Source organism: Aythya ferina, assembly GCF_964211825.1.
Source record: "Aythya ferina genome assembly, chromosome: 3".
NCBI classification, from domain to species: domain Eukaryota; kingdom Metazoa; phylum Chordata; class Aves; order Anseriformes; family Anatidae; genus Aythya; species Aythya ferina.
The window spans coordinates 97,968,584-97,995,830 of record NC_140298.1 but is presented as its reverse complement, the minus strand read 5'-3'; the positions used below and the strand labels follow the sequence as shown (position 1 = coordinate 97,995,830).

The 27,247-nt window shown below is 45.7% G+C and overlaps 1 protein-coding gene across 3 annotated transcripts; it reads left to right on the top strand.

Moving 5' to 3' along the window:
* The first annotated feature begins 1,387 nt into the window (after positions 1-1,387).
* Positions 1,388-27,247, top strand: KBTBD11 (kelch repeat and BTB domain containing 11). Of its 3 annotated transcripts, XM_084513614.1 has the most exons (3): positions 1,388-2,001; positions 2,575-2,731; positions 19,220-27,247. In XM_084513614.1, exon 3 carries the CDS (start codon positions 19,730-19,732, stop codon positions 21,515-21,517), a length of 1,788 nt encoding a protein of 595 aa, XP_084369740.1. In that variant the 5' UTR covers positions 1,388-2,001; positions 2,575-2,731; positions 19,220-19,729; the 3' UTR covers positions 21,518-27,247. The 3 variants fall into 3 exon arrangements, 2 of the variants coding, with proteins under 2 accessions (XP_084369740.1, XP_084369739.1); XR_014691055.1 differs by lacking the exons at positions 1,388-2,001; positions 19,220-27,247 and adding an exon at positions 3,492-3,591 and having other exon boundaries at positions 2,583-2,731; XM_084513613.1 differs by lacking the exons at positions 1,388-2,001; positions 2,575-2,731 and adding an exon at positions 5,848-6,011.

The window sequence follows — 27,247 nt, the reverse complement described above, 5'->3', positions numbered from 1 at the left end:
CGAATTACTTTTCATGAAATGCATTTGGGGGTGAGAAAAATCTGCAGTTTGAAAGCTGCAATCAAGGGAGGGCTCTGTAAGAGTTGATCTGTACTTCAATGAGTGACACCATGGGACTGATTCAGTATTTCTGGTTGCTTTGTATATCTTCACAGCAGTAATTCTTCATGTAATAACAGTCCTGTTAAGAAGGTAGATTGATATCTGCAGCTCGGAGTAAGCTGAGTTGAAAAGTGGCTGACTTGAAGCCTCATAATGAGTCTGTACAAGAAAACAGATTAAAGACATTACTGCTGCCTAAACCCATGATTAGCCCTTTAAGCTGTGCCTCCTGCTTGCAGGCATCCTGCGCATGCAGCTCTTGAGCTGTCTGTGCCAGTGAACTGGGCAGGACGGGGACCACAGCCTGAGCACCACTGGCCTCTGGTCATGTCCGTCACGGCAGGCTCTTGGGGGTTAAGGCTTCTTCCATCAGGCAGCACTGACACAGCTAGTTGGGTGGTTTGGGGCCGATTAACTGCATCAATCTCTTTGGTCTCTTGGTACTGGTGAAGCTTAACATATATCCCTGTAGCCTGCTTCATATGGGATGGAGCCTAGCAGCCCGAATCTTGAGACCCTAAGTCTATTACACACGGGGAATAGAAATAGGTGCACTTAGAGGTTGATTCTTCCCACTGCTCTTAAATGTTTATTTTATGCCTTTATGATGGGAGCATAGATATCAGCGTGGACTTTACGCCTACCATGCAGATAGCAGTGGTTGGTACATGGAGACTCATGTGGTGGATCATACGCTTGTGCATGGTGCCAGAGCTCAGAATTCAGCTTACTTCCATTGCCGTTCAGACTGAGGATCTTTATGTGGAACCTACATCCTATTTTTCTTGCAAATGCAGCATGTGCTCTGCTAGATCTCTCTGCTATTTGATTTGAGAAATCTGGATCAAGATCTTCAGAATTAGCTGATTTGCTGCTTCCCCATACTTGTGCTTACTTGATCGTAGCCTTTTCCTGAGAGGCATGCGCAGTAACCAAACTGCCAGAAACACTCATCGCCCCTAAGGCAAAAGAAAATGAAAATAGCAACACTGAAACAGTTCTGAAAGGATCTGAAATTCTCCCAGGCAAAGGAAGATTTACTGTGCAAGCCCATTTAAATGCAACAATGTGGACATATGACCAAAGCACTTCAAGTGCTTTGGCCAAGCTCCATAAACTGCTCCATAAAAGGCGGTTAGTCATTCACAGCACGACCTTCCAAGGTGTTCAAAGGGATTTTTTTTCCTCCAGCAAAACAGGCCTTGACAGCAGAACTGCACATTCTGCTGTTGTGCGTATTGTTATACGCCAGGGATAATCACAGTGATCATTAAAGTGTGTCCCGACCCGGAGGATGAGCCAGAACACTTAAGAGGAAGATGGCACACCTTGGAGGAGATGAAATCTTTGTAAGTAATTGGCTGCTCTGAATGCTTTTTGAAGGTGCTCTTTTGAAAGGGATTTCTTTTGTGGAGAGCTGGGGAGCACAGACTGCGTACTTCAACGGGAAGGATCCTAGTTCAGCCAAGATCTGTACGTGCAACAACCTTTCTACAACACTGCTACAAGCAGCCCATGCTGCTCCTAATCCGGATCAGACACAAGTGACACCATCAGTTAATGTCAGCTGCTTCTGTGCTGCTGGAGACGAGAGCACCTCAATTGTCCCTTGCATGCATCCCGAGGTTTCATCAGGTGGAGTCCTCGTGACGGCCCCTTCCCTGCACGAACCCAGCCGTCCAGGCAAGCAGCTGATTACAGCCTCCACCTCTACCTGAAGACATTTCGTGGGTGGATCAGAATTTGGGGAGAAATGTGCTGATTGTGAGGTGTTTTGCTCACACGCCATAGTGGCAGCCATGGAGCTACATTGGAGAGAGGTGGCGTGACAGTCCTGGGCTGGTTGTGGCTGAGAAGAAACACTGCCTGGATAATCTCCTCCTACTGTAAAGAGCAAGGGTAGGCTTTAATTCTCTTTTTCAAATCCTTTGTTTTTTATTATCTTTTTACTGAACTGGGAGATTATGTGCTTGTTTTCCCAACTGCTCATCTATTTAAGTGCTGAATGTTCCCCATCTTTTAACCCTATCAAATGCTTTCAGCCTAATTAAAAGCTGTTCTACCTGTTCAGAGCATTGTTTCAGGTGACAAAACTCTCAGTAAGACAGTCTGCTTTGTTCTGCCTTTTTTTTTTTTTCTTCCTTTTTTTTTTTTTTTCCTTAAATTAAAAACAATATTGATCTGTCTCTGCTTTTTGCTCTTTAAAAACAAAACCTAAAGAAATCTTTATGATCTATTTTTCCTTATGGTTATTACCACTCTGTCTCCCACAAGCTGATTACCTTTCCAATAAGGGTATCTTGCCCTTTTTCTCATCCTTTTTCTTTACATTCTCCTATTTGGGTGTATTACATACAAGTAATAATAATAATACACAAAGGTAGATCAGTTTGAGTCATCAAACCTACTGTTCTCTCAATACTATATAGCCTGTGCAACATGCCTGCAGCATGTATACTTTTTGTATTCCAGATATACAAGATTTATTTTAGTCATCTTTGGCTGCTCAGCAGAAATATAACGAGCTGTTGCCCTGTGCCAGCAATAGCAACCAAACCAATGCTTGAGGCCTCCGTGTTATAGTACCAAGAAGCATTTCACAGAGGAGTCTTCAGCTGTCAAACACAGGGTGAGCAAAAAGAGTCGTGTTTTCTTTTCTGTTTGTTTGGCTTGCTTACATTTTGGCTTCTGGCTATGAACCGAATCTCTGGATACTGCAGGGACCGCTGATCCCAGCTACTGCCACTACCTGTCGGACACCTGCTCCTGTATGTGCAGGTGCAATGCTGCTGGGTTTTACCCACGCCAGTTCCAGAATTTGGGTGTTGCTACATTTATTTGTTCAAGAGGCTCTTGGAAAAAGCTAGCCTGCATGGGCTATACTCTGAGCCCTATATGTAGGAAGGTTTAAAGCCTCTTGTTCCATAGGATATGCACTCAGTATTTTACCCAGGTGAAATAATGATTTTGTTAAATGATTCCTAACCTCCTTAAATGAGAATGTCAGGAGCTTCATTGGCTAGAAATCAAAGCCCCTGAAAATGAAATGATAAATTTTGTATGTGAACTGCTTGCTAATTTTACCAAAGAAGAGTGCTTTTGCCCATCTACCAGGGTAGCCCAGTGCTGCACAATGGGGTTGGGAATCACAGCAGTGCAGCTGCTATTGCAGACAGTGGGAAAATGAGAAATGTGCCGAGGAAGGTACCTCAGAAAGGGCAGAGCTCTGACTGGCTCTGTGCACATGTACATCTGTCCAGATCTGGATGCTACCAGAAACCTTAGCTAGTTGCTTGCTGCCCAGTTACATCTTCTGAGGCAGCGCATTGCTAACACCCAGCTCTTCCCTTTCTGCCTTCTCTCACCTCTTTGTCTTCACCACTCTCCAGGTGTTGCTCCAGGCTAATCGGCCCTTGCACAACATAGGTTTCTCCTCAAGTCCTGCTGGCCAGCAGCAGCAATAACAAGCTGTCAGCACCCCTGAATTTTTGCTGTGTTGGCTGGGCTCCAGAAATGCATGACAGGTACCAAATGATGCACCAGAAGAGCTGTGTGATACCTGGTTGCCTTTAGGACAGAGCCTTCTCTACCCTGGGACAATGATTCACCTTGTAATCCAGGTGTTTAAAATTAACTGTCTACTACTACACCAGTATGACTTTACAGCTAATGGAGAGAAACAGGCAACACCAAAGGATGATTCACCTCATCCTAAAATACAATGTCTTAGCTAGGTGAGAAATATTGCCTCGCAGACATGTTTATTGCTGTACGTTAATTATAAATGGAACCTCAGTGAATTCAAGTTGCGAGGAAATGAGAGAACCAGAACCAGTGGGTGGACATTAGACTGATGTTCAGGAAGTTTGGGAATTGCAGACAAGGGCAAGTATGACCAATAAATACACGTAAATACACTACTTCCTAGCCACTGATTCTCAATTGTCTCTCAAAACCATACATCAGACACTTCTTTGTAAACCCAGCCTGGAGTGTGATGTGACAGTAAAACCTAAAGAGGAGCTAAACATATTCAGCAGTGCTTAAAATCACCACATAGACAGAAAGCGTGAGTCAGAATGATCTCGGATATGATACTGTTGGCACAGTCACACAGCTCTCATTAATGTAAACAGAAGTCAGGCATCTCAGGGAGAGATAATAGTCCACATAGGAGCAGAACATCAGGGATTCCGAAAGTAATTTCCCAGACCTGTATTAGTTGTCTAGTTTCAGTGTCATCTTGAAATGTACAGTATGTAAAGTAACACAAAATAGCAGGAAGATTAGTTCCTGATGCAGGAGAGGTGAGTTATTTCCAGCAGGCTTTAATGGATCTCCTTGTATCACATGGACACTTCTTCCAGCTAGCCAGGAACAGGACCGTGAACAGAAACCAACGCTCCAGTAACGTAATTGATCCAAATGAGGGAATAGCAGGAAATTCACAATTTTGCTGAAGACACGTGTTGCAGTCACCCCTACAACACTGTGTTGTTGTGGCCCCAGAAAGCATGCTGGCCTCTCTCAGCAGAGATGAGACATGACCTCAGCTTGAAAACTAGCATTCCAGCTAAGCACTCCACTTAAGTAAGCGTGTAACATGAGTGGAGCCAATGATTTCAAGTGGTTACACTTATCCAGCAATGTAGGTAAGTGCTGTAGTGTATTAGGGACTAATTCAACACATAATGCGGTAAGACTTTGAGCAAACCAGAAGGCTTCAGAAGTAGGGCAATAGGACAAAATGGCTGAGATGACACCCAGCCATGCTTAACCACTGTTACTGTGAAGCTGGAAGAACGTACAGCTGCAGTGGTCACACCACCACCAGATGAAATGAGTCAGGTTTGCTGTGAGTGAGGAGAAGGGAGAGGCTTTGCCCGTCTGCTTGGAGTGTCCCTGAGGGCCAGGAGATGGGCTGGTGCTGAAGAACCAGCCTGACAGGACACTGGAGCGAGTGGAAAGAAGGGGAAAAAGAGAAAAGCTACAGAAGAATGATATTTTAAGGATGTGTTGCAGGAAAACTATACATTGTGATGGATATGTGGAATATCTGTGCACAGGTCATGGTTTGTAAAGGTTTGGAAAATACGGTATCGGTGTTTGGGAGGTCTTGGTGGAAGCCTGGCTGGAGCTTGCAGTGGGGTATGAGGGATGGAGGGCTGCCTTCACCAGGAGCAGACCCATAAAGTAAAGGTTGGACGTGGTGCTTAGGGACATGGTTTAGTGGGTGACATTGGTAGTAAGGGGATGATTGGACCAGATGATCTGGGAGGTCTTTGCCAACCTGAATGGTTCTGTGATTCTGCGTAACAATACAGCCAAGGAGCTGCCTGCTGTGGGGACACCTCTCCCTGAAGAGGGACCAGCCGGGGGGCTGCGGCCACAGGGAGCCCCCCCAGTTACCTCAGACCGCGCAGAGGCGAGGCCCCGGCTCCTCCCAGGGGGGAGCCTCCCCTCAGCGCTCCCTCTCCTGCCCGCCCGGCTCAGCAACAGGTCTGTGCCGGGGGCGGAGAAGGGGGCTGTGTGTGTGCGTGTGTGTTTTTGGGGGGGGGGGACCCCGCTTCTCCCCGCGGCGTGCCAGGCCCCCAGGCGGCGTGCCAGGCGAACAAAGGGGCCGAGCGCGGAGCGGGCTCCCGCGTTCAGCCATTTGCAGCGCCCCGCCGCTCCCCACCCCCTTCCTCCCCCTTCCCCGCCGGCGCAGGCTCCGGCTCGCCTCGGAGCCGCCACCACCAGCACCAGCACCGCCAGCACCAGCACCGCCAGCACCACGCCGGGCCCGAGGTGGGGCCGGGCCGGCTGCGGGCTGTGGGCTGCGGGGCGGGGCGGGAGGCGGGCGGGCAGCCCTGCGGGAGCCCTGCCGGGAGCGCCGTGCTGCTCGCCGCCCGTCTCCGCGCTGCCGCAAGGTAAGCCCGGGGCCGGCGGGGAGACGGGAGGAGGAGGAGGAGGAGGAGGAGAAGGGCTCGGAGCCCCGGAGAGGCGCTGGGGAAGGGGCCGGGGAGCAGCCCCCCGGGGGTATTGAGGCGGCGGAGGGCAGAGCCGCCAGGCTGCGGCACGGCGGCGTCCTGGCGCCCCGTCGGGTCCCATCGGCAGCCCCCGGGCACCTCCCGAGCCTCCTGCCCCACAGCACACCTACGCCTTTGCTTTCTATATACGGTCTTTTCTTCCTCCTAACTCCCGCCGACCCATTGCAAATCCCCGTGAGCCAGCCTCCCGGCACTGCTGTGTGGCAGCACGTTTTTTCCCCTATATATATATATATATTTATGCCACTTTCCCCGGGCTTACAGAGAGCACACGGATGGGGCGAGCCCCAGGTGTGCACACACCACAGGGCTTGGCACTGTGGACTGTGGCGATACCCCAGGAAAAGTCCTACAGCGTTTTGTTCCCCTGAAATCTGGAGCTTTTTCTGCCTGGTCCTGCAAAAAGAGGCCTCCCCCCCGAGCCCAAACTTACCCACAGCACAGCACATGACGGGTATTAAATCCTACAGCTGATGTTTTTTCACTCATCGAGGAGAAAAGCCCTCTAGAAATAATATTCTGTAAAGCTTTTTTTTTTTTTTTTCTTCCACAGCAATTAAAGTGAACAATTGAAACTAGAACAAAAAGCTGGGAAATGTAGGACAATAAAAATTAGGAAAGCAATAAACTAGAACAATCCTTTTACACAAGCTGAAAAGCTAAAGAGCTCCTCCATCTTTCACAGATTTAACCGTCTGCCTCCCAAGAAGGAATTAGATGAAATGTTTATAGAAAATACTAATTAATCTGTCGCTCGTGTAGGCAAAACAACATTTTTCCGAAAAATATTGCTCCAGCTCATCACCTCTGCTGCCTGTTCTGTGTGCGCCTCTTCCTGGGGCCCATCACCCACCATCCATTCCCTCTTTAATTAGGACATCTGATGCATGACAGTGGGATCCGCCAGCCACCCCATACTAATGGTGCTGTCTGATCAGGACCTGTCAAGGTGCCAAGGACCAGTCCCTGGTCTGCTCCAGCTCCTCCTGCTCCTCAGGGTCTCACTCCTGGCAGAAGTGGCACTTTTAGGGTTCAACTTTTCAATTTAGGAAGTCTGAAATCTTTAACAGCTTCCTTTCATCTACAAACTCTTTGCTCTCATCGCTTTTCCGTGTAACAAATAGTCCAAATAGGTAGGCAAAATGATGTCTGGAAACATCAATAAATATTAGATCACCGTTGTTTGGCAGGCACATTCAATGAAAGCCATTAAGTGGCTTTACTGTAGTAAAGCGGGATTATAGTATTTAGGGCTGGCCTAGGTTACTTGAGAGACAGGGATGTGGTTAGATGACTGGATCCAGATCCTACTTACTGGGGGTTTCAGCATCCTGTAGTATCCTGTTGCAAGAGGATATTAGGGGCAGCTGGCTGCTAAAGATGGGTATAATAAAACATGAAATTGTGCCGTTTCTTTCGGAGTAGAATTAAACTTTTTGGGGGGTTGTCTTGGTTTTGATCTTGTAAGATCCTGTATGGATTTTGCAGGGATTTTGCTGTTGATGCTTGCTGAGATTCTGCAGCATTGCAGTTAGAAGGCCATTTCTTTCCCATCAGCAGAAGCTGAGAAGTCATTTTCTACTAGTTTAGGTCCTTGGAAATACCTATTTTAAAAATGAGCACATTTTCACTGTGTTTGATCTCATTAGTGTTCTGGGGACAGTAGTTGAGTCTGCTGTTTTACTTTTTAATGGATTATCATCATCTGTTCTTTCTGTTTTGTTCTTGGTCTCGGTGTCGTTTTGGTAGAGAACAGATGTGATTTACTGCCTGTTATTGACAAAGAATTACTTTACAGCAGTTCAGGATTTGGCAGTCAGTTTAACCTGATCCATGACTGAGCATTCATTGAACGAGAAGAGACCTTGCTCCTTCCCTAGCCTGGACCATATATTCCTGCCCTCTGCCTTGTGCCAGCGCCAGTGAGCACGTGACAATACAGTAAATGGGTAGAGATTTTGCCTTCCTCCTGCAATTACTTAGGCAAACAGTTTATACGTACATTTTCACGTTAGTATTATGAGTGGGGCTAGTCCTGTGACTAACATTTAAATCTGCATTTAAATCCCTGCAGGACTGGGACCATAAACGCTGCTGTGCAGTGTTTTTTTTTCTTATTAAGCAGTGTTGGCAATCCTGTAGCCTATTCTCTGTCCTCCTTGGATGCAAACAGGCAGTTTTGGCTTTGGAAGAATAACAAGATTGGGTCAGCATGGTATAAGTTAATACAACTGTGTGGTAATAGAAAAAGTGTTGGCTGGATGCTTTGTTCTACGAAGCACATTTGGTACTTTCCAGTTTCTTATACCTCATCAGTGAGGACAGCAGGAATTCACGATCAGTTTAGTCAGTTTATTTTATGCAAAACAAGCTGAAAAAACCTCCAGTAGTTCTACAGATCTTGCAGCGTGCGTCAGAAGGAGAAGAAAGATGTGTCACGTAAATGCTTTTCAGGTGCAGTGTTTCACGAGCTGCCATTGCCGTGCCTCTGGCTAAAACAGCCCAGTTGACAGCCTTGCTTAATTCACTTGGGAACGGGCCAGAAACCACAACCTTTCCATACAGCTCCACAGAAGTTGGACAAGCAGCTTCCATGCTGTTATGTTGTCTGTCACAACACGATTTGCATTAATTAATAGCATTGAAATTCTTTTGCATACACGCCTCACAGATTAGCAAGAGCTGTTTGCTGTTTCTCTGGACGCTGATTCCCCCAGGAGTATTTAAGGATGAGAGTAAGCTTTGCCTGTGGATCCCTAACTGCCGAAAGGCTCCCGGACTCTTGAATCATTTCAGCCTATCAATGTGTTAACAGATCTGCAATGTTTTTGGTTTTTATTTTTATTTTTTCCCTTGGAAACAGTTCTGCTTTTCTCTCTCCCTCTCGTAAGCAGACTGGAAGAACAGAGCCTGAGCACTGGAGATAAGCTGTGATTTCTGCCACTCGTTTTTTAAAGTGTTAGATGCTAAGAACCTAAACCCAGCCCTTTGCTATGGGAATGGCATGCTAACAATAAATGTTCTGCTTCAGTCAATCAAAGACAAATCTCGTCATGGGAGAGCTTTCCTCTTATCCTGTAGTTTTCTTTCATCTCCTTCACTGCAGCTCCCTCAGAGGCCTCAGTTCAAAAAGAAAAAAAAAAAAAAGCTACTGTACACATTAGTACGTACAGTGGTACAGTGTGGGAAATCCTGATGCTTGTGAAGTTAATGTGTCTGTAGCAGGGATGGGATTTAGAGTGAAGTGAGACCCTGCTCTTAACAAAAAGCACCGTGAAGCAGAGATAAAGTGGGCAGTACTGAGACAACATGTTTCTTGTTTAATAACAAGTGATAATAGAGTGCTGAAGGCTTTTGGTTTCCACAGCAAATGCCGAAGCGGTAAAGTAAATGTCACTTGAGTGTTTTGTTTTGTCAACTTTGGAGTCAGTTGCTTCCCTGTGTCGCAAGATGTTTTACCCTGTGGTACAGGAAGAGGAAGGCAAAGACTGCTCGTGTATGTTCAGATGGTGACATTCACTGGTGCTCCTTCTCCTTGCTCAGGATGAGGTAGGTGGTTCCTCTGCTCTCCTACTGCTGTGGCAGAGAACCAGAAGGCCTTTAGGATGGGCAGCAGAGGTGCAAATATCTATCAGACTGTTGATATGTTAGCCCAATGCCAAGACAACATTGTTACAGCCTTACAGGGAGGGAAATAAGTACTTTTATTACACGCCCAGTATCAGGCAGCTTTTCAGAGTACAGTCGCTGAATCCTTAATATCTGCTTTGAGAAGATATCATTGATACGTATCTAAAATCTCTGCCTAGTCAGCGACAGCAAAACTTTAGACATAGGAGCCAGTGATCAAAACCTCAAAATGGCCACGAACCAGAAATCAGGACCCCAAAGCCTGTGCTTCTTCTCACACCTCCCAAATCCTAGCCATAAAACAAAATACTTCCCCTCACATCCTGATCCAATGGTCTTGGTTCTTACTACACATCCTGACTGTCTTCAGCTCTGCCCAAATTGCTGCTTTACAAATGCAAGAGTAGCACCATGGCTGCTGCATCTGATGCAAGCCTAACCACATTCATCAATGAGCCTTCATCCTATAGCGCACGGAAGAGACACGTTTGAATCACAAGTTACTCAGGCATACTACAGCCTTTACTTTTCCTCTATGTAAGGAACTCAAAAAGCAGACAGGACAATCCTGAGATAGCTGTGATCATCATTGTCCTTCATCACGCTGCTGCCAGTCTGCGTGTCTCTTCAGAAAGAGCATAGATCATTTGGGAAAAACAGAGAGCTAGCAAGTCAGCAGGTATAAAAGTACAGAAGATGAAAAAGCACAGTCTAAAATAAAGCATAGCATGTGTATTTATCCACAGTGATCCATCTGACACCTGATTTTCCAGCAAGGTCATTAGCTGAAACAGAAGCTGTATAGCTGTGAGACGGATGATTTGAACAGAAGAATGCTTTGACCTAATTCAACCAGAAGTTATTGGCTGGGTACAGGAGTAAAATTCTTTGGCCTGTGCTTGCAGGAATAAAATTAGATAACCAGGCAGTCGTTTGAAACCTTTAAATTCAGGCGTCTTAAATGTTAGTTATTTACTGTGCTAAATGAAGAAAATATATTTATCATGAGAAATACTGAGTCGCTCGCAGTAAATTGTAAATGTCAAAGTTGAGTATAGTCAGAGAAACCAGTGCATCCAGAAAGCTTTTACCTCAACACCCAGCCTCAGCTTTTGGAGTTCACATTAAAAAGAATGTTATACATCAAATGCAGAAAGTGTCAGGCTGTGGAAATAAAAGTATTTTACTAGGAACCTATTTTATTTCTGTGTCAGAGTGGCCTGCAACTGTTCCCTGCTAGTAACGTTCGCAGCATGCATTTCACGGACTTTTTATTCTTCACTTGTTCAGTTCTGACGACGATGTGGGGTCGCCTCATACTTTGCTAAGCCCTCAGTTACATCACTGCTGCTAAAAACATCCCCAGTGCCTGGTGGAGTCGCTGCTGACAGCTTGCAGGTATTTCTGACAGGAGAGTCGTGCCGCAGAAGTACCTCTCGCATGTGTTTCTGCTTCCAGATCAGCAAAGCCTGAAGCCTAGCAGGAGCTGGGAAGGACTGTACCCCGGGCAGCCTAACTGAGCCCTGCCCTGCAGGATGCAATGGGAAGAAATAGGGAAAGTTCCCATTCATCAGGGAACAGATCCCCACGCTCTTTTTTCTCTCCCTCAGTAACATTTTGGTTGTTTCTGTGGACAGTACTGCAGCTTTAGTCTGAAGAAGTGTAACCCTCCTCTCATAGTCCATAGCCTGATGGTTTGGGCAGCCCCCCAGTTGGCATTTGGGGGGTTTAAGCTTGTTAGAGAAAGGAAGGAACAGCAGCAAGATTCCTCTGGGGCTAGGTTGGTTCTCTACCCACTGTAGAGAAAGGGGAAGTAGCAGCAAGTGTCAGTATTGGTATCTTTTAAAACACTAAAGGTTTATTTTGGAAACGATTCTGGGCTAAGGCACCTAAAGCAAGAATTAACACCTCCTGGTCATCTGTGTCAAGCATTTCATTGCCATAATCTTTGTTATTTCTCTGCTGGCTAGCCCCCCGTAGCTCTCATATGCTGGTTCTTGAGGATCCCACTCAACGGGCATGCAGCTGTGCCTACACACGGCGTGCAAACGTGTCCGTGTGCCCCAGATTCCAGCACGGGAGCTGGCTGCAGACAGATCAGTACACAGCGCAGTGCAGACACACTAAATCCATTCGCCTCTGCCTCCATGGGAGAACTGGGAGGTGCATCCCACCCACAGATCGGTGCTGTGTGGAAATATGGCCCCAGGCCTGCACCGTCTACCTCTACCTTGGCCTGGTTTCCGCGAAACAATAAATGAAAAATGTCAGACTCCCATGAGTCACCTAAAAATTCACAGTTATAGGTCCAACAGCACATTCTACCAGCAGCACTGCGATGGCAGACGGGAGCCTCTGCAGGCTATTTCCTTGCTTCCTTTCAGATTAGGGAGTCTGGGCTCTGTGCTGTCGTGCTGGGCTCTCATTGCTATCTGATCTGGCTGTCCTAGGTATATCTCTGCTGCATTGCCTCCTGCCATCTGTAACTGCCCTCAAAGTCACCCTTTGCGGAGACAAAGACGTCTCTCCATCTTTGAATCTGGTCCAAGGTCTGCGTAGAGATAATGTCTAGAGAAATCTGAAACTATTTGGTAAATCTAACTAGATGGCCTGTAATTTTTGGCTGTGGCTCGAGTGATTGTAAGCCTTCAGTTGGAAAAAGTACCTGGGTAAAAATAGCAAAGAAACAATGTGTGTTCTCCAGAAATGAGAAGGATGCCTTTCGCTGTGTGTCTGAAGGCTGTCTGCTTTTCAAAGCATCACTTAGATATTTTGCCAAGAAATCAATGAGCCTGTTCAGTCTGGAAAAAGAAGTAGTTTTATTATTCCCTTCTCTAGAAGTTTTCCTTTTACTTTCTTTTCCTAGGCATAAGTCTCAGACAAATGGGATTTTGTTGGATTTCCTTTGAAGTATACTGTTACTTCTCAAGTTCTTTCTTCCTCAAGCACAATGGTGACAGACTTTGACAGATTTCTGGTGCTTTCAGCTCTGTAATCTGTAAGTCCACTCTGTAATGAACTTAAAAACAAAACCCAGTTTTATCTTAAGCAAGGAACTTCATTTTGCCCATATATATGGACCTATTTTCTGTATTAAAGAGCACCACATAGCAGGTGTGTTGCAAAAATGTGGCAGGTTCTTTGAGATCAAATGTTCTGCTGTTATGCCCACCAAAACCCAAATCTTCTTTTATTTTACGAAATGTATTTGTAGAAATCTTCAATCTTTACCTGACTTGGCTTTTTGATGGATATTCTCCCCCTCCTTTATTATATCATCATTACCAAAGTGACTTTGAATGTTTGCAGTTATTTATTTGTTCACAACACTGTTCAATGATGAGAAGCCATCAACGTTAGGGCAGTGAACCACACCAACACCCTGGGTGGGCCTTTAATCATCACAAGCTGATGCCTTGCTTGATGCCAGCACTCCTGGTGTGTGGCAATGTCCAGAATTTAAGTTGGAAAGGATCGCGAGATCAACTGGTTTGATCCTGTCAAACTTCATCCTCCCAAAGAGCCTTCCAGTGAGTCTCCTGGTTGGAGATCACCTAGAGATAAAGAAGCTAGGTCTTCCCTTCCTCATCTGTGTCAGAGGTGAATCTCATCAGAATAAGGGTTGGATCGAACACCCATCATCCCGTCTCCCTCACGGGCCACAGTCCAGTATTAAAAGAAGTGTGCAGCAGGGTAAAAATGTGGTTTTCCTCCTGGGATACTAATTTATTTTTGAATATTAATACTCTGACCATTTTCCAGCTCAGTATCCTCCTAAACTGGATAGATACAGTTGTAGTGTTTAGTGTGTATTCAGTCGTCTTCAGCAGATTTCCCTTCCATAAGCTTGTTCCTCCCTCTCCCCATTGATCCACACAAACTTTCAGCATTCACAATATGCTGTGGTAGTCTCTTGTTGTGTTTTTATTTATTTTTCCCAGTGGTGAAAACATTTTGCTTTGTTTAAGCTTCCACCCCCTGGCTTGTTCAGGCCCCTCTCCACGAGCCATCAGCCTGCAGACCGTTCATGTGTCTACACTTGTTCACAGTCATCAAGTCACAAAATAAACATACCAAGCCCCGGAGAAGTGTCTGCACGGCGTTTCTCAGGCTTGCACTACCAGTTCTCCAAGCTGCTAGCACAAGCCACCTTCTCCAAAGGCTCGGAAGTGTGGCTGCCAGCTGGTGCCGAAGCTCCTATCACCTTTTTGCTTGGGGGTTGGCTCGAGTCTGGCGTAAGCTGTGGGGAGCCAGAGCAAGCCCCTGTCTGGCTGCAGAGCCTCAGTCTCTCCCTGAAATGTTTTTTGATAGCTCTTAAGTCGTTTGATACTCCCAGATTTTTCATTGCTGCTTCCAAAACGTACAGCATGCACGTGTCCATCCATCCATGCATGCATGCACGTGCCATGCATGATCACACACCCCATAAACCTACCGATGCTGTAGATGAGGAGATAACCTTTACCCTACTGTTGCTCCTTACTTCCCAGTTCAAGGACTGCCTTCATCCTTTTAGCTGTAGCACCACACTGGGTGTTACAGCTCAACCCAGTCATTGGCCATGCAATTCTCCACAAAAGAAGTTTTGTTGCAGTCAGTGTGGTGTTGCCATGCCGTTACCTCCTGATCTGTAGCGCGCTAGTGGCAGACACCAGCCCTGGAGTTTTCCCCATGGGTATTGCAGTCATTCAAAGCCTCATTTTTAACCCTTCTGTTTTTGTTAGGCTTTCTTTCTTCCAGGAGATGTTAGAGGTAGCTTGCACTTAACCTTTGCTAACTGTTGCTTTTGTGGGAGTGTTGTTTCCTTCTCCGTGTGAGAACTCCTGAGAGACACTGCGCCTTCCGAATTACTTCTGAAGAGTCCAACCTGGAAGGAACTCAAACAGATATTTCCCTTTCTAGCGAGTGTTATTCTCTGCAGATATCACTGATAGGAAGCCTTTTCTCTGGTTGTGATGACTCTTCAAAACTTCTGTTTATTTTTAGTTTTGATTTGCTAGCCAGAATATCTGTTCCATCAAGATTTTGATAACGTTTTTATTATGACCGATTTCCTCTCCCCCCGACCCTGCCCGATACGCTCACATCCTTTTATTCCTCTGAGCTCCTGATGAGGAACTGCTGCCCACATGTTTCTTGTGTGGTCTGTAATCATAAGCTGCACTTCTTAAATGGTTGTTTTTCATCCTGGTGGTATGAAAATGTTGCAGTTAAGAGATAAAAGCACTCATACCTCCACTGCATGGTGTGAGAAAATCACAGCACCTTACGAGGTCACAAGGAAGCTGTGCAGGCAGCTCCAGTGATACATCCAGGTAGGCACTGGCAGTGCGTTGTAACCTCAGTTTTGAGCACTGCTAATTTTAACAAAGGAAAAGAAAAAAAAATCTACAATTTTCTTGGGGTTGGCCTTTGAAAGACAATCTTTTTTTTTTTCTTAACAAGTAGGAGGTTAGTCAAGATCTAGAGTTTAAATCTATAACAGGATGCAGGGTTTCAGGTGCTGCAAGCAGCTGCTTTCAGAGAATTGGCACCTCTATTTTCCAGATGTCTTCTCCAGTAAGGAAGAGAGCATTTTTGTCCTGAATTTCACAGAGCTGCTCACTGAGCAGGAGTGCAACAGACCATTTTTGTAAGTAAGCAAGCCTCTTCACACTTGACTCAGCCCTCCAGAAGATTTTGCCTTCTCCCAGACTGAGATGGGTATCTTCAGTCTGCATGATAGTACTGGCCAGCTCTACTTTTAACAGCCTTCTTTACCTTTTTTTGTTTGTTTGTTTAATAAATACAAGGGATGTTTCTCTCTTTTGATGATCTTGCCTCTTTGGACTCCTTAATCGTCTCCATCAGATGACTCCTCTCTCCTGAGGGAATTCTCCGCTGGAGCGAAATTTGGCAGAACAAGTTTTTACAAAAGCATTTCCTGGACTAAGGTGGAGCAGCGTGGCACTCTGTCAGTTCTATGCTCTCGCGGGAAGGATCGCCTGCTAATGTAAATTAGAGCTGCTTACGATAGGGAAAGCACGGCTTTAATTTACCCCAAGATTGAGTCAGAGCAGCTTCCACTTGTGAACTGGAGAGCACTAACCCAATTCCTCCCACGTGTGCATATTCCCCAGAGCCAGTGGGTCTTGCTAGAGGACAGGGTTTAGGTCAGAGGTTATTGGCACTGCACTCATAAAAAGAAATAAATAGGGAGGGAACAATGCAAAACAAGCATTTAATTGGTTTGTATCAGAAGAACTGCCAAATGAATGCCGTGCCAGGAAACTCTACCTGCAGGTCTTCCTTACAGTTCCTCTCAGAAAAAGCTTCGCCTTATCTGTTCTCTTCCTAGGGCAACGTCTCACAGCATCTGAGGCTGGGGGCACGCATCCAGGACATTGCGAGCGTGTCACTGCCAAGCCCGTAAATGCAATTCGTGTTTGTTGGCAGTACCTCTGGCCATTAACATGACATCATCCCCAGACCAAACCCATGATAATGAAAACAGCTCCGGCTCATGCAATTTAGCTTCTGGCTTAAAAGTCCCTGGTATAAAAGGTGACATCAGTCCGTGGATGCTATGCACTCTTGCTTCGTATTCCAGCACTTATCCTGTTTGTGAGTGTTGAAGAAGTAGTAAAGCCAGGTTTGTTTTAAGCCAAACTATATCATTCTAACTACAAGCTCTGATCTTTTCAAATCAGCCAAGTTACCAAGTGTCTTCTGTGGTTCTGTAATTATTGAACGCTCTGTGTCAGCAACACAATTCTGATTGCTGTAGATAGGGAGAAAAATAAGAAGGATTTCAGTATTGTATTTCCATCTGTCCCTTCCAGCTTCTTCCTGTTTTACAATAAATCCATGACCTTTTGGCTGAGGACTGGTTGCGTTGTTCAGTAATGGAAAGGTTCCACAGCTTCTGCGCGTTGTTTTTCTCAGCTTTATCTTTGTGTAATCCCTGCAGCTAGACAAAGGTGCTGAGACTAGAAGAGCAGCCATTGGTCTGTAATTTACAAAGTCCTCCAAACCCTCCCTTAGCTTTCCCAGCTCTTCGGCTTCCCCGTGGAGTTCTTTGTTAACTAAATTGCGTGTGATACTTTGATTCCAATCCTCTTTATGCTCAGCATGAATTTCAGCATATTCGTGGTACTTAGCTGTAAATATAACAGAAGGTGTTTTTTTTTTCTTCAGAATTCTGCTGCTGCCATTACCAAGCCGTACTATCAGCCCTCCCTCTTCACTGTGACTGCTCGAGGGGATGGCAAGGCAGGTGTTTGGTAGGACCCTGGTGGGTGTTTTCAGTGGCATGTCAGAGTTCTCGGCCCAGCAGATATCTGTGTATGGGATAAGGGTTGATTACAGTGCTTGAGGAGGACCTCATCCTTTTTCTTTTCATTACTTGAGAAAGTTTAAAAGCTCGCTTTCCCTGGATGCCATTCTTAAAAACTTCAAATAATATTATTGGTGATTTTCCTCGGAGACATGATGCAGGAAATACATTTCATCATACATAGATAATACTGGTGTTACAGATAACTATTTTTGACTTCTCACTTTTATTCATGCTTTGCTTTGGGGAGCATTTTCTTTCAGTCCTCCTTTATTGTTTCATTTGCAAAATCAAGTAGTAGACGGAGAACTTGAAGCTGCCTAAAGCCACTCATTCCTTCTTGTAGAGGGGGAATGTAAAGCCCAAGGAGATTTTGGGAGAAGTGGCCGAAGAAATGAGCTGTCTGGATCTATAAAAGATCATAACGTTGACAGCAGTGGGAGAAAGCATATTAACAACCCTTAAATGTTAACGATTGAGGAGGTCAGGCTGTCCTGAACTGTAGGAAAGTACAGGCAGAATATCAGGGTGCTCAGCCCCCAGAGGAGCAGAGCAGACACAAAATGTTTCACGTACTTACTTATGTGACATTGATGTTATACTGGTAGCAATTTTCTAAATATAACAGTACATCAGAGCTTGATATTCTAGGTGATTTTCAAACCATCTCCATTTGACCTTTGTCATTTCACAAGTGTCACTTACAGTAGCTGCTCTCCACCAAAGCTGAAGGCCTGGGTCAGAAAATAGATTAATCTTAATATCTAAAGTATAATAAACTGAAATAAGTGGTTAGGTAGTGAATTCGATACTGTGGAGACTCACTGAAAAATAAAATCACTTTGAGAGGGATGCTGACCAGTTTTAAGTTATTAATGAAGCAATTTGTCTCACTCACCAAGCGCATGCAGAGGGCACTGCATTTCTACTCATCCAAATAAAGCTGCAGAAAATAAGCCAGTAAAGCCCAACATATAGAGTTAGGGGCTGGACCTTGGAAACTTGCTGCTGAGGCTATATCCAAAGTTCATAAAACTTCTTACAAAGTTCCTAAGTGCCAAATTTTAAAATAGTTAAACGAGAAATAAAAAGTTAGTGAAATCTGATCTTTAGTAAGGAGTTTTCAAACAGTACTGAGGTCTTGTTGCGGTCTCAAAGGCTCAAATGTCCAGAAATCAGACCTCAAAATTGATTTGTCATCTAATTTAATGTACTCAAATGTAATAGAAAGTCCTTTGCAAGGCAAGTGCACTGAACAGAAACCTCTAAGAGAAGTCTGATGAGAGAAGTCTGACTTCATTTAACTGAAGTTTGCTTGTACAAGTTTGGGTTTCTAAATTTTACGTCCATCTCAGGGATTTATGGACAATTCCATCTACCAATTATATTTTCAAGAAAAAAGCTTCAGGAGTTAGACTCTTCTAACACAAATTTAAGAAGATAAATATCTCACCTCTACTGAAAGGAAATCACAAGCTATATCTTACGCAGGATGAAGTGTTCCTTCAGTACTCCAAAAATATGCCAGCAGGGATTGTAATGGAAATTACTGACCTTAAAAATAGAATCAGACCTGCAGGTCCTCATTATGTGAAGATAAGTACATTTGGACCATTTTTTATATGTGATTCATAAAAACTTAAACCACACCTAGGAAATTTATAAAGAAGTAAGTCAAAAAGCATTTTGTTCTGAAAACTACATTTGTGAAATGAAGATAAAGCTCAGCAGTGATTGTGCTGACAGGGACTAACCTACTTACAGCTGTGTCCTGTAGCTTGACATTTTCCCAGAAAAAAAACAAACCCTTCATGTTCGAATTATCTACTGTGATTTTTGCTCTCTTCTGCTTTATATTAGCGGAAATCTTAAACCTTGAATCAGTTCCTATGAAGTTTGATTTACATCGTCATTCTAGCTACATATGCTGTTATATCCATGTCAGATTGCTTTTGTCATAACAAAAAAAAATCCTTTGGTAAGTTTTGTAAATGATTAGAGTTCTATTAGTATAATTTTGGTAACTTCAGGATACTATTGATGTACCATTAATGGAAACATGACTTTAGCATTCCTGAACTTCGGAGTGAACTGAGAATATGTTTTAAAGCTGACTGATTTTTTATACTTTCTTTTTCAACAGTGGGATTGCATATAAGGAGCAGTGAGATGAAGAAACCTCTGTGATGTTCATGCCAAGGAGACTTTGGCTCATGGGGAATCTCCTTCTAGAACAGACTGCAACCACTCTCTTCCCCTGAAATAGCTGCACATGGTGAACAAGCTATGATAGTACTCCTAACTCTCTGACTTCAAAGGACATTTCTTTCTCATTGCCCAGCGCAGTGTGGGACCGGTTGTCACAAAAGGACGCTGCGCGTAAAAACTTCATAAAAATTTTCATATAATAACAGGAAAACCAGAACAGCTTTTCAGGCTGTCGAGGTGCGATACCAACACCGGGAAGAGGTTTAGGCTCTCACCGACAGCATCTGACAGGGGAGAAGGCAGCTGGTGCAGGCTGGGCCACGGAGGCTCAGTGCTCTGCGCTGTTCCCCGCAGGTGATGGGTGTAGCGGTGTGGCCAAGAGCCATCCCCTGCGGCACCACGCAGGGCCGGAGCAGCTAGCCTGGCTGTGGTGGAGGGTGGCTCCATGGAGGGCAGCGGCGCAGTGGAGGAGGAGGAGAGCGGGGCCGGGCCCGGCACCCCACCGCTTACCTTGGCCTCTCCTTGCGGCTTCAGCTCCTCCCTGTGCTTCAGCGCTGCCACCACCGAGTGTGGGGCCCCATCGCCAGCCTCCACTGGTGGCCGCGTGGTGGAGAGCCAGTGGGAGATCAACAGCGCAGCCTCCGAGTCGGAGGAGGAGGAGGCCAACAACGCACAGGGGACACCATCGGGCACGCAGCCCATAGGGCGGCCGGTGGAGGAGCCCGACCTGGTGATCGAGGTGTCGGGGCAACGCATCCGGGCTCACAAGTCGGTGCTGGCAGCCAAGAGCGACTATTTCCGCGCCCGTGCCTCGCGGGACATCCTGCGGGTGAAGGGGGTGAGCTATGGGGCGCTGCGGCTCCTCATTGACTATGTCTACACCGCCCGCATGGGCGAGGTGCGCCACGACAACCTGGCCGAGGTGGTGAGCGGGGCCCGCGTCCTCCAGATGCCCTGCGCCCTGCACTGCGCCGCCGAGGCCATGCGTGCCCAGCTCTGCCTCGACAACTGCTACCAGCTGCTGTGCCTGGCCAAGAAGCAGCGGCTGGCGGAGCTGCGGGAGGCCGCCTACCGCTTCATGAGCGACCACTACCTGGAGGTGCTGCGGGAGCCGGGCGTCTACGGCCGCCTCAGCGGTGCCGAAAGGGACCTCATTCTGCAGCGGCGGCTGGAGGCAGGCCGGCGCTGCCTCTTGGTGGCCGAGGTCAGCGACGCCTTTGAGCGGCCAGGCGGCGGCAGCCGGCCCCAGAGCCGCGAGAGCAGCCGCCCGCAGAGCCCCTCCTCCGTGGTGTCGCTGGAGGACAGCGGCTCCCTCATCCACTGCTACCATGAGGCCAGCCGCGAGTGGAGGGTGCTGACGCGCCTGCCCGAGGAGGCCAACGCCAAGGGCTGCGCCATGTGCGTCCTCCACAACTACCTCTTCCTGGCGGGGGGCATAGCGGCGGGGCCGGCGGGCAGCGAGCCCCGGGCCCGCCTCTCCGACAAGGTCTTCTGCTACAACCCCCTCACCGACACCTGGAGCCAGGTGCGCCCGCTGGCGCAGCCCCGCTCACAGCTCAAGCTGCTGGCTCTGGACGGCTACCTCTATGCTGTGGGGGGCGAGTGCCTCTTCACCGTGGAGAAGTACGACCCGCGGGCTGACCGCTGGAGCCCCGTGGCACCTCTGCCCAAGGGTGCCTTCGCCGTGGCTCACGAGGCCACCACCTGCAACGGGGAGATCTACGTCTCGGGGGGGTCCCTCTTCTACCGCCTGCTCAAGTATGACCCCAAGCGTGACGAGTGGCAGGAGTGCCCTTACAACAGCAGCCGCCGGCGCTCTGCTGACATGGTGGCCTTCAAGAACTTCATCTACCGCTTCGACGTCAGCAGCGGCCGCGGTGGAGAGCAGGGCCCGGGTGGGGGCACCAGCGGCGGCGTGGAAGTTTTCCGGTACAACACGGTGGCCAAACGCTGGAGCCAGTGTGCCAGCCTGCGGCCTAGCGGTGGCCCCGTCCAGCCCTTCCGCTGCGCCGCCTTGGGCAACACCATCTACTGCGTCAACCGGACCGGCACCCTCCGCTTCTGCTTAGCCCAGGATGGCGAGGTGGAGGCGGATGGCGGGCTCAAGGGCACCTTCGACGGAGAGCTTCTCAAAGCTCCCTTTGACGCCAAGGGCGTCCTCCTACCCTTCGTGCTTACCCTGCCGGAGAAGCTGGAGAAAGCAGGGGACCCGGAGGGCTCTCTCCCACTGTGAGGCGGCCAGCCTGGCTCTGGGCTGCCAAGCAGGGAGCTGGATTGCAGCTTCTGGGGGACCCATAAACTCCCTTCCACAGAGGGGACCCCCTCCAGCATGTCTGCAGAGAGAAGGGGCTCCCCTTTCCTCCTCTCCCCTCCCAAGGTGTTGGTCTGGAGCCACTTGGTTGTTACTCGGTTGTACATGTAACTCTTTCACGTTTGCTCTGCTTTGCGCGAAAAGCTGAGCAAACAAAAGGAAAAGCTGCTATAAAGGATAATCTCTGGATTACATTTGTGCCAATTCCTGATGTCAGAAAAGTTCTGTACACCTGGATTCCTAAAAATTCCTGACGACAGTGTCATAATAAGATGTTAGTGTTGGCTGTGTGTGTGCACATAGTTGTAATCGGGGCTGGAGCCTTCTGCCATTTGTTTTCTTTCCTCCCCTGGATGATACCAAGGGACAAACACTGCTGGCAGCATAGCTTAGCTGTATTCGTTTTTGTGTTAAACCAACTGTTTCCTGTGTTAGGGAAGTACAGGAAGATTGTCTCAATCGCAGCCTTTCGTTGGTGGTGCAATAGATTGTTTGCGGAAGACATGGCACTGTGTGGTCCCAGGAATTTCAACCACAGATATTTAACAGATACCAGACTGAAAGGTTTTAAGCGACACAAATGTGTGCCACATGTTCATATTGTGAACATACAAAGATAAAAAAAATAAGGGGGCAAGCTACCTTTTTAAAATGTGGCATGTTATAGCAGAGATGAAATGTCGATATGTTCTTTATTTGAAAAAGGCAATGGTTTCTATATAAAAATACATTGTTTTATTACTTTTTTATCAGAGATTTTAAATTATAACAAAAGTGGACTAAAGCTGTTCGGACTGTAACAGATTGACATGAGCATGTATACCACTAGAGCTGGGGGAAATATTTTGTACTTCAACTGCTCTTTAATTAACTGCAGGTCGAGGAAAATTAACCTAAACCAAATGTAAATGCTTTGAAACCGTCTGTAGACAGCTTAAATGTTTCGCTCTGTGTTCAGTACCCTGTGACAAGAGGCTTTTCCAACTGGGTGCAAGACCATCAAAGGGGGACACGGAAAACAGGAATGTCCTACACATGTTGATTTTGTTGTGCACTGGCATGGTGTTATCTCCCTGTCTTTTGATTGAGAGACTGCTTTATTTATTCTGATTGATTGCTGTAATCGATAAGCCCTTGTCGACTGCAGAACATGCTGATGGCACACGCTGTCATAGGATTACGCTGGTTGTGGAGCAGCATCCTAATGAGACACAGCCCGAGAGGGGTTCCTCCTGCCTGTGGAAAGTCGGAGCGTACCGTTTTTATCATGTTACTCGGAACTGGAAAAGTGTAACCTGTCTACACAGACAAACTATCTTGAAAAGGGCACTTGCATTTATTTTATACACTTTATATATATAAAGCAAATCGATAGGAAGACAAAGCAAATGTTTTAGCTTTACAGTAAACCACTGAGAAACCTTTTCTGAAAAACAGAACCAATGTTTTTCCTATTAGTGATTCCGCCTGGAATTGGCATGGACTATGGAAGGGAATTGTTTATATTCAAAGTTCTAGTAGAGATGCATATTTTAGAGAGACATAGGGACCTTACATCAAAGAGCAGCAGATCTTTTTATGTTTTATTAAGATGTTTCCATTACCAGAACATTAGCATTCTTCTATGTTATTGCTAGTTCCAAAGGAAGGCAGCAGGCTCTGTCCTAAGAGACACCTTCACAGAGGGCAATAGTGAAGCTCATAGATACTTCTTTCTTCCCCTTCCCTTCTCTCCCCTTCCCTTTCTTTTTTCCTTTTTTTTTTTTTTTTTTCCACAGCTGTCCTGCACAGAGGTTTTAACACAGCTGATCCAATTAGCCATCCTTTAGCAAACAGTGATTCGGTCCTAAAAGTTCTTAGCCAAGCGAGCCCATTCCCTAGTGAGCTAATTTAGGCATCACCCAGGTGGGAGCTGCAGGCCTGCTGTGTGATGTTTCTCCTGGCCTTAGTACAGGTTGGTGCAGTGGAATTTAATGCCACAGATGGCATATTCATCAGCCATTCACAAAGAAACTGTTTTTTTGTGTTTTTTTTTTTTTTTTTTTTTTTTCTTTTTTTCACTGAATGATGGACTTAATTGTCAGACAAGAATCCTTGGAAATATTGACTCAATGAAATTACAGCATTGTAGCTTGAAAAGGAAAGAAAAATGATGTATTTGCCTTCACCATCATTTTTTATGTTAGCTGTAGGAAGTATTTCAAGCTGGGTAGTGAAACACTTAGATGGGTTCTTAAAGGCATAAGCACTAGGCCAGATTTTGAATTAGTGGAGTCACCAGAAACACACAAGGAAATGTCAGTTTTATCTAACAGTACAATAAAATTTCCTAGTTAAAAATAATTTGTAGTATAGTTTTTATGCTACAGCATAGTGAGGAAGCAAGACAGCTTTTTCACTCCTATTAACTAATCATTAAGTAAGCATTTTCATTCCTGTTAATGCATGAAAATGCTGCTAAATGACTTTTGGGAGGTCTCCATGATTTGAGCTGCAAAAATATGCCACAGACTCTCAGGAAGGAATGAAATGTGTCCTTCCAAAATTTCTTGCTATATTCCGTGAAGAAATACTTCGGGGAATGATCTTTGCAGTATGAAGCATTCTACAAACCTGCCGTGGTTTGTATTTTTGCTAGTTACATCTTTAGCAGAGGTTGCATCAAGTGCCTACCCACTTCTGCTTGTTTACGCAGCGTGAGAGCAGAGCCTGGCCTCCATCAGGAGCTGTCCATTGAGGCTGTTTCCTCTGCGCCCTCTTTGCACGCTCACAGCCTGGGGACTGACAGCAGCACTGTGTTTGTGGCCACGTTTCCTACTTTCTGGCCTCCGTTTCCTTCCTGGTAAGCCTGAGGCAGGTTTGCTGTGAGTTTGTTTGCTTTTATTTTCCTGCCACTTGCATCTTCAGCGCAGCCAAAAAAAAATAGTACATGTGTACTAAAACCAGAATTTAGGCAGACTTCAGGCACTGAAGACCAAAATTATCATCCCAGAACTCTCCAGTTTAACTTAAACTGAGCAATCCGTCCCTTTGGCTTGCAGAGGTGCCGAGCACGCTCCTCTCCATGCATCCACCACTGCTTGTGTATGAGCAGCTGCGCACCTACCTAGCTGCTGCCTCAACTCCTTGGAAATGAGGTGATGTGATACCCAGGAGCCACCGTTGTAATATGTTTGCTTGTATGGTCCAAACTGAAGTGCTAGGCCACCCTCAAACTGTGTTTGCATATCTTTCGCTTTTAAACCAGTTGTTTTACGTAATTGCCTGAAGGCTACTGCATTTGCATGGGAACATGGAGACAGCGTTTGCTTTCTTAGCCTGCAGTGATTTCATCCACATCTCTAGAGGAGTGCAGGACCTCATGGAGTTCATCTCAGATCTGCAAATATTTACATATTTTGTATTATGCATTAATAGGCTAAAAATCTCGGAAATTATCCAGGTTGGTGAATTCAGCCCTCCATCCTCACTGAATGGTCCGAGACTAGGTGGAGAGACATATTCCTCTCTGCTATTCTCCATTAATCTCACAGACGCCTTCTTTACCTTTACCTTTACCAGGACATGTAGATTTTTTTTTTTTTTGTGCTTCTTCCTCCCTAGGGCACTCCTGTTTTCAAGGTCATCTGCCAAAAGATTTAGTCTTGAATTCCCTGGAGGGAATGCAGGCCTCCCACTTCATGTGTGCATAATCTCAAACCCGGATGACATTATTCTTCCAATACTAGAATATTGGACCGCATCCTATAGCTCTTTTCCAGGGACAAATCGCATACAAATCCTTCAGAAGCATGCACAGGCTCCTGCAGCCTGAGCTGTGGGTATTATGTCTGTATTTTGGTTTGCCATTCTGAAATGAGGGGCTGGATGCCCCGTACCAGCAGACCAAACAGGTAGTTTGGGTTCCTCTCCAGGGTGATGCTGTGGCAAAGAGGCATTGAGCTGCCTGACATGGAAATTCCTAGGGCTTTCGTCGCGTCTAAAACCAAATCCCTGCTTGAATAAAGAGACAAGCCGCCTTAGCAAATGCTAATAACAGATGGAAATGTACTATTTCCATCTATTAACTGGTTCTGTAAAAAGAATGTTAATTGCAGCAAAGCCATTTGTACAAATTCTGTTTACACTTGGAAAGCAAGTCAAAGGAATAATTGGCAAAAGAATGGCCCTATTTGATCAAAACAGGCACTGTTAAGCAACATGGGAAGGATGCTAATCATACCCTACTAAGGAACGAAATTGTGCAGTAGCGGATGTAAATTCTATCCCGAAAAAAAAAAAAAAAATAAAATCTTTGTAAATCAGTACCTGGTAAAATTTAAAGTGATAAAAGAATAAATTATTCATATGAAAGCTGGAACTCTCCTGTGCTGTTTGGTTGCCTCTCAGTGCTGTATCCCGAGTTTTGCTATTCATGAGTGGCCTGTTGCTCTTCTTGCTTTGTGGTAGCCATCCCATTGACTGCTCCACAGATGGGATACCCTTTATTACCACAAAGCTTAACCGTGGTACTGGGGTGATTTGCTTTGTGTCCGACTGACATGTAGTGCTTTCTACTTGAATGAACCCAGAAGATTTAGAATTATCTTTCTCTGAGCTTTTATTTTTTTTTTTTCAGTGGCATTACTCTTGGGAAACCTAAGAAAGCACAAGAAGGGAAATGGTAGTACCATTGAGCAGTTGTAGTAACAAGCATTTAATGATTTATTTCTGTGTGGGTCTGCCATTATTTGGCACCTCAGACTCACCCTGGGCTGAACAAGAGCGTCTCTGTGTAGCTGTTACCAGCATGATCCTAAGCACCACTGCAGCAAAGTGTGTTTTTATTTAAGTATATTTCTGGCTCAACTCCTACCCTGAGATAATTTAATGGAAGTTTGTAATAGTTCCGTAATTTGGTAGATTAATGGGACTATGCTGAATTTACATTACAGCTCCTAAAAGCAGAGATTGACACCCAAATTCAGTAAAATGGTGCGCTCAGAATATATAATGGCAGACTTTTCATTTGTTTTGGCCTAATGAATGCTGTTTTAAGAGCTGCTGGAATAAACCCATGAGTACGAGGAAGCAGCAGGCCATTTTGGAGGCTCTCTGAGCTCCATAAATTACTCAGTGGGAGGAAATGGGAGTGTGGGGCAGAGGGAGAGAGAGGGAGAAAAGATTTGGGAGACAAAACCACCTACTATATATTCAGTAGAAACAAATAAATAGCAGGGAAGGAAACCAGAGTGGTACTTGAGGCAGTGATGACTACATGACCAATCTTTTTCAACTGTTTGTTAAACAACCTGGGTTTTTACCTTTTCCATTATTATTAGTCTTTATCATTTTGCACCTGCAGTACATCTCAAACAACCACAGTGTTTAATAAGCTACTTTTTTTGCAGGAGTCTTGTGCTTTGCTTTTAAGTCTTAGTGGCTAAGCCTTTGATGAATTTGTGAAACTATAAAATAGCAATGCTGATGCTGCCACTTAAAACGGATTAACTAATGCAAATGCTTTAGACACTGCTCACTATTCAGGTGAATTACATGTGTAACTGATGTATTAACAGTTCATTTTTGAAGTATATATAGGTAAGGTCACTGTAAAGCTTTTTATGTACTCCAACTTGTGCTGTAATTAAATAAATCCATACAAAAAGCTGA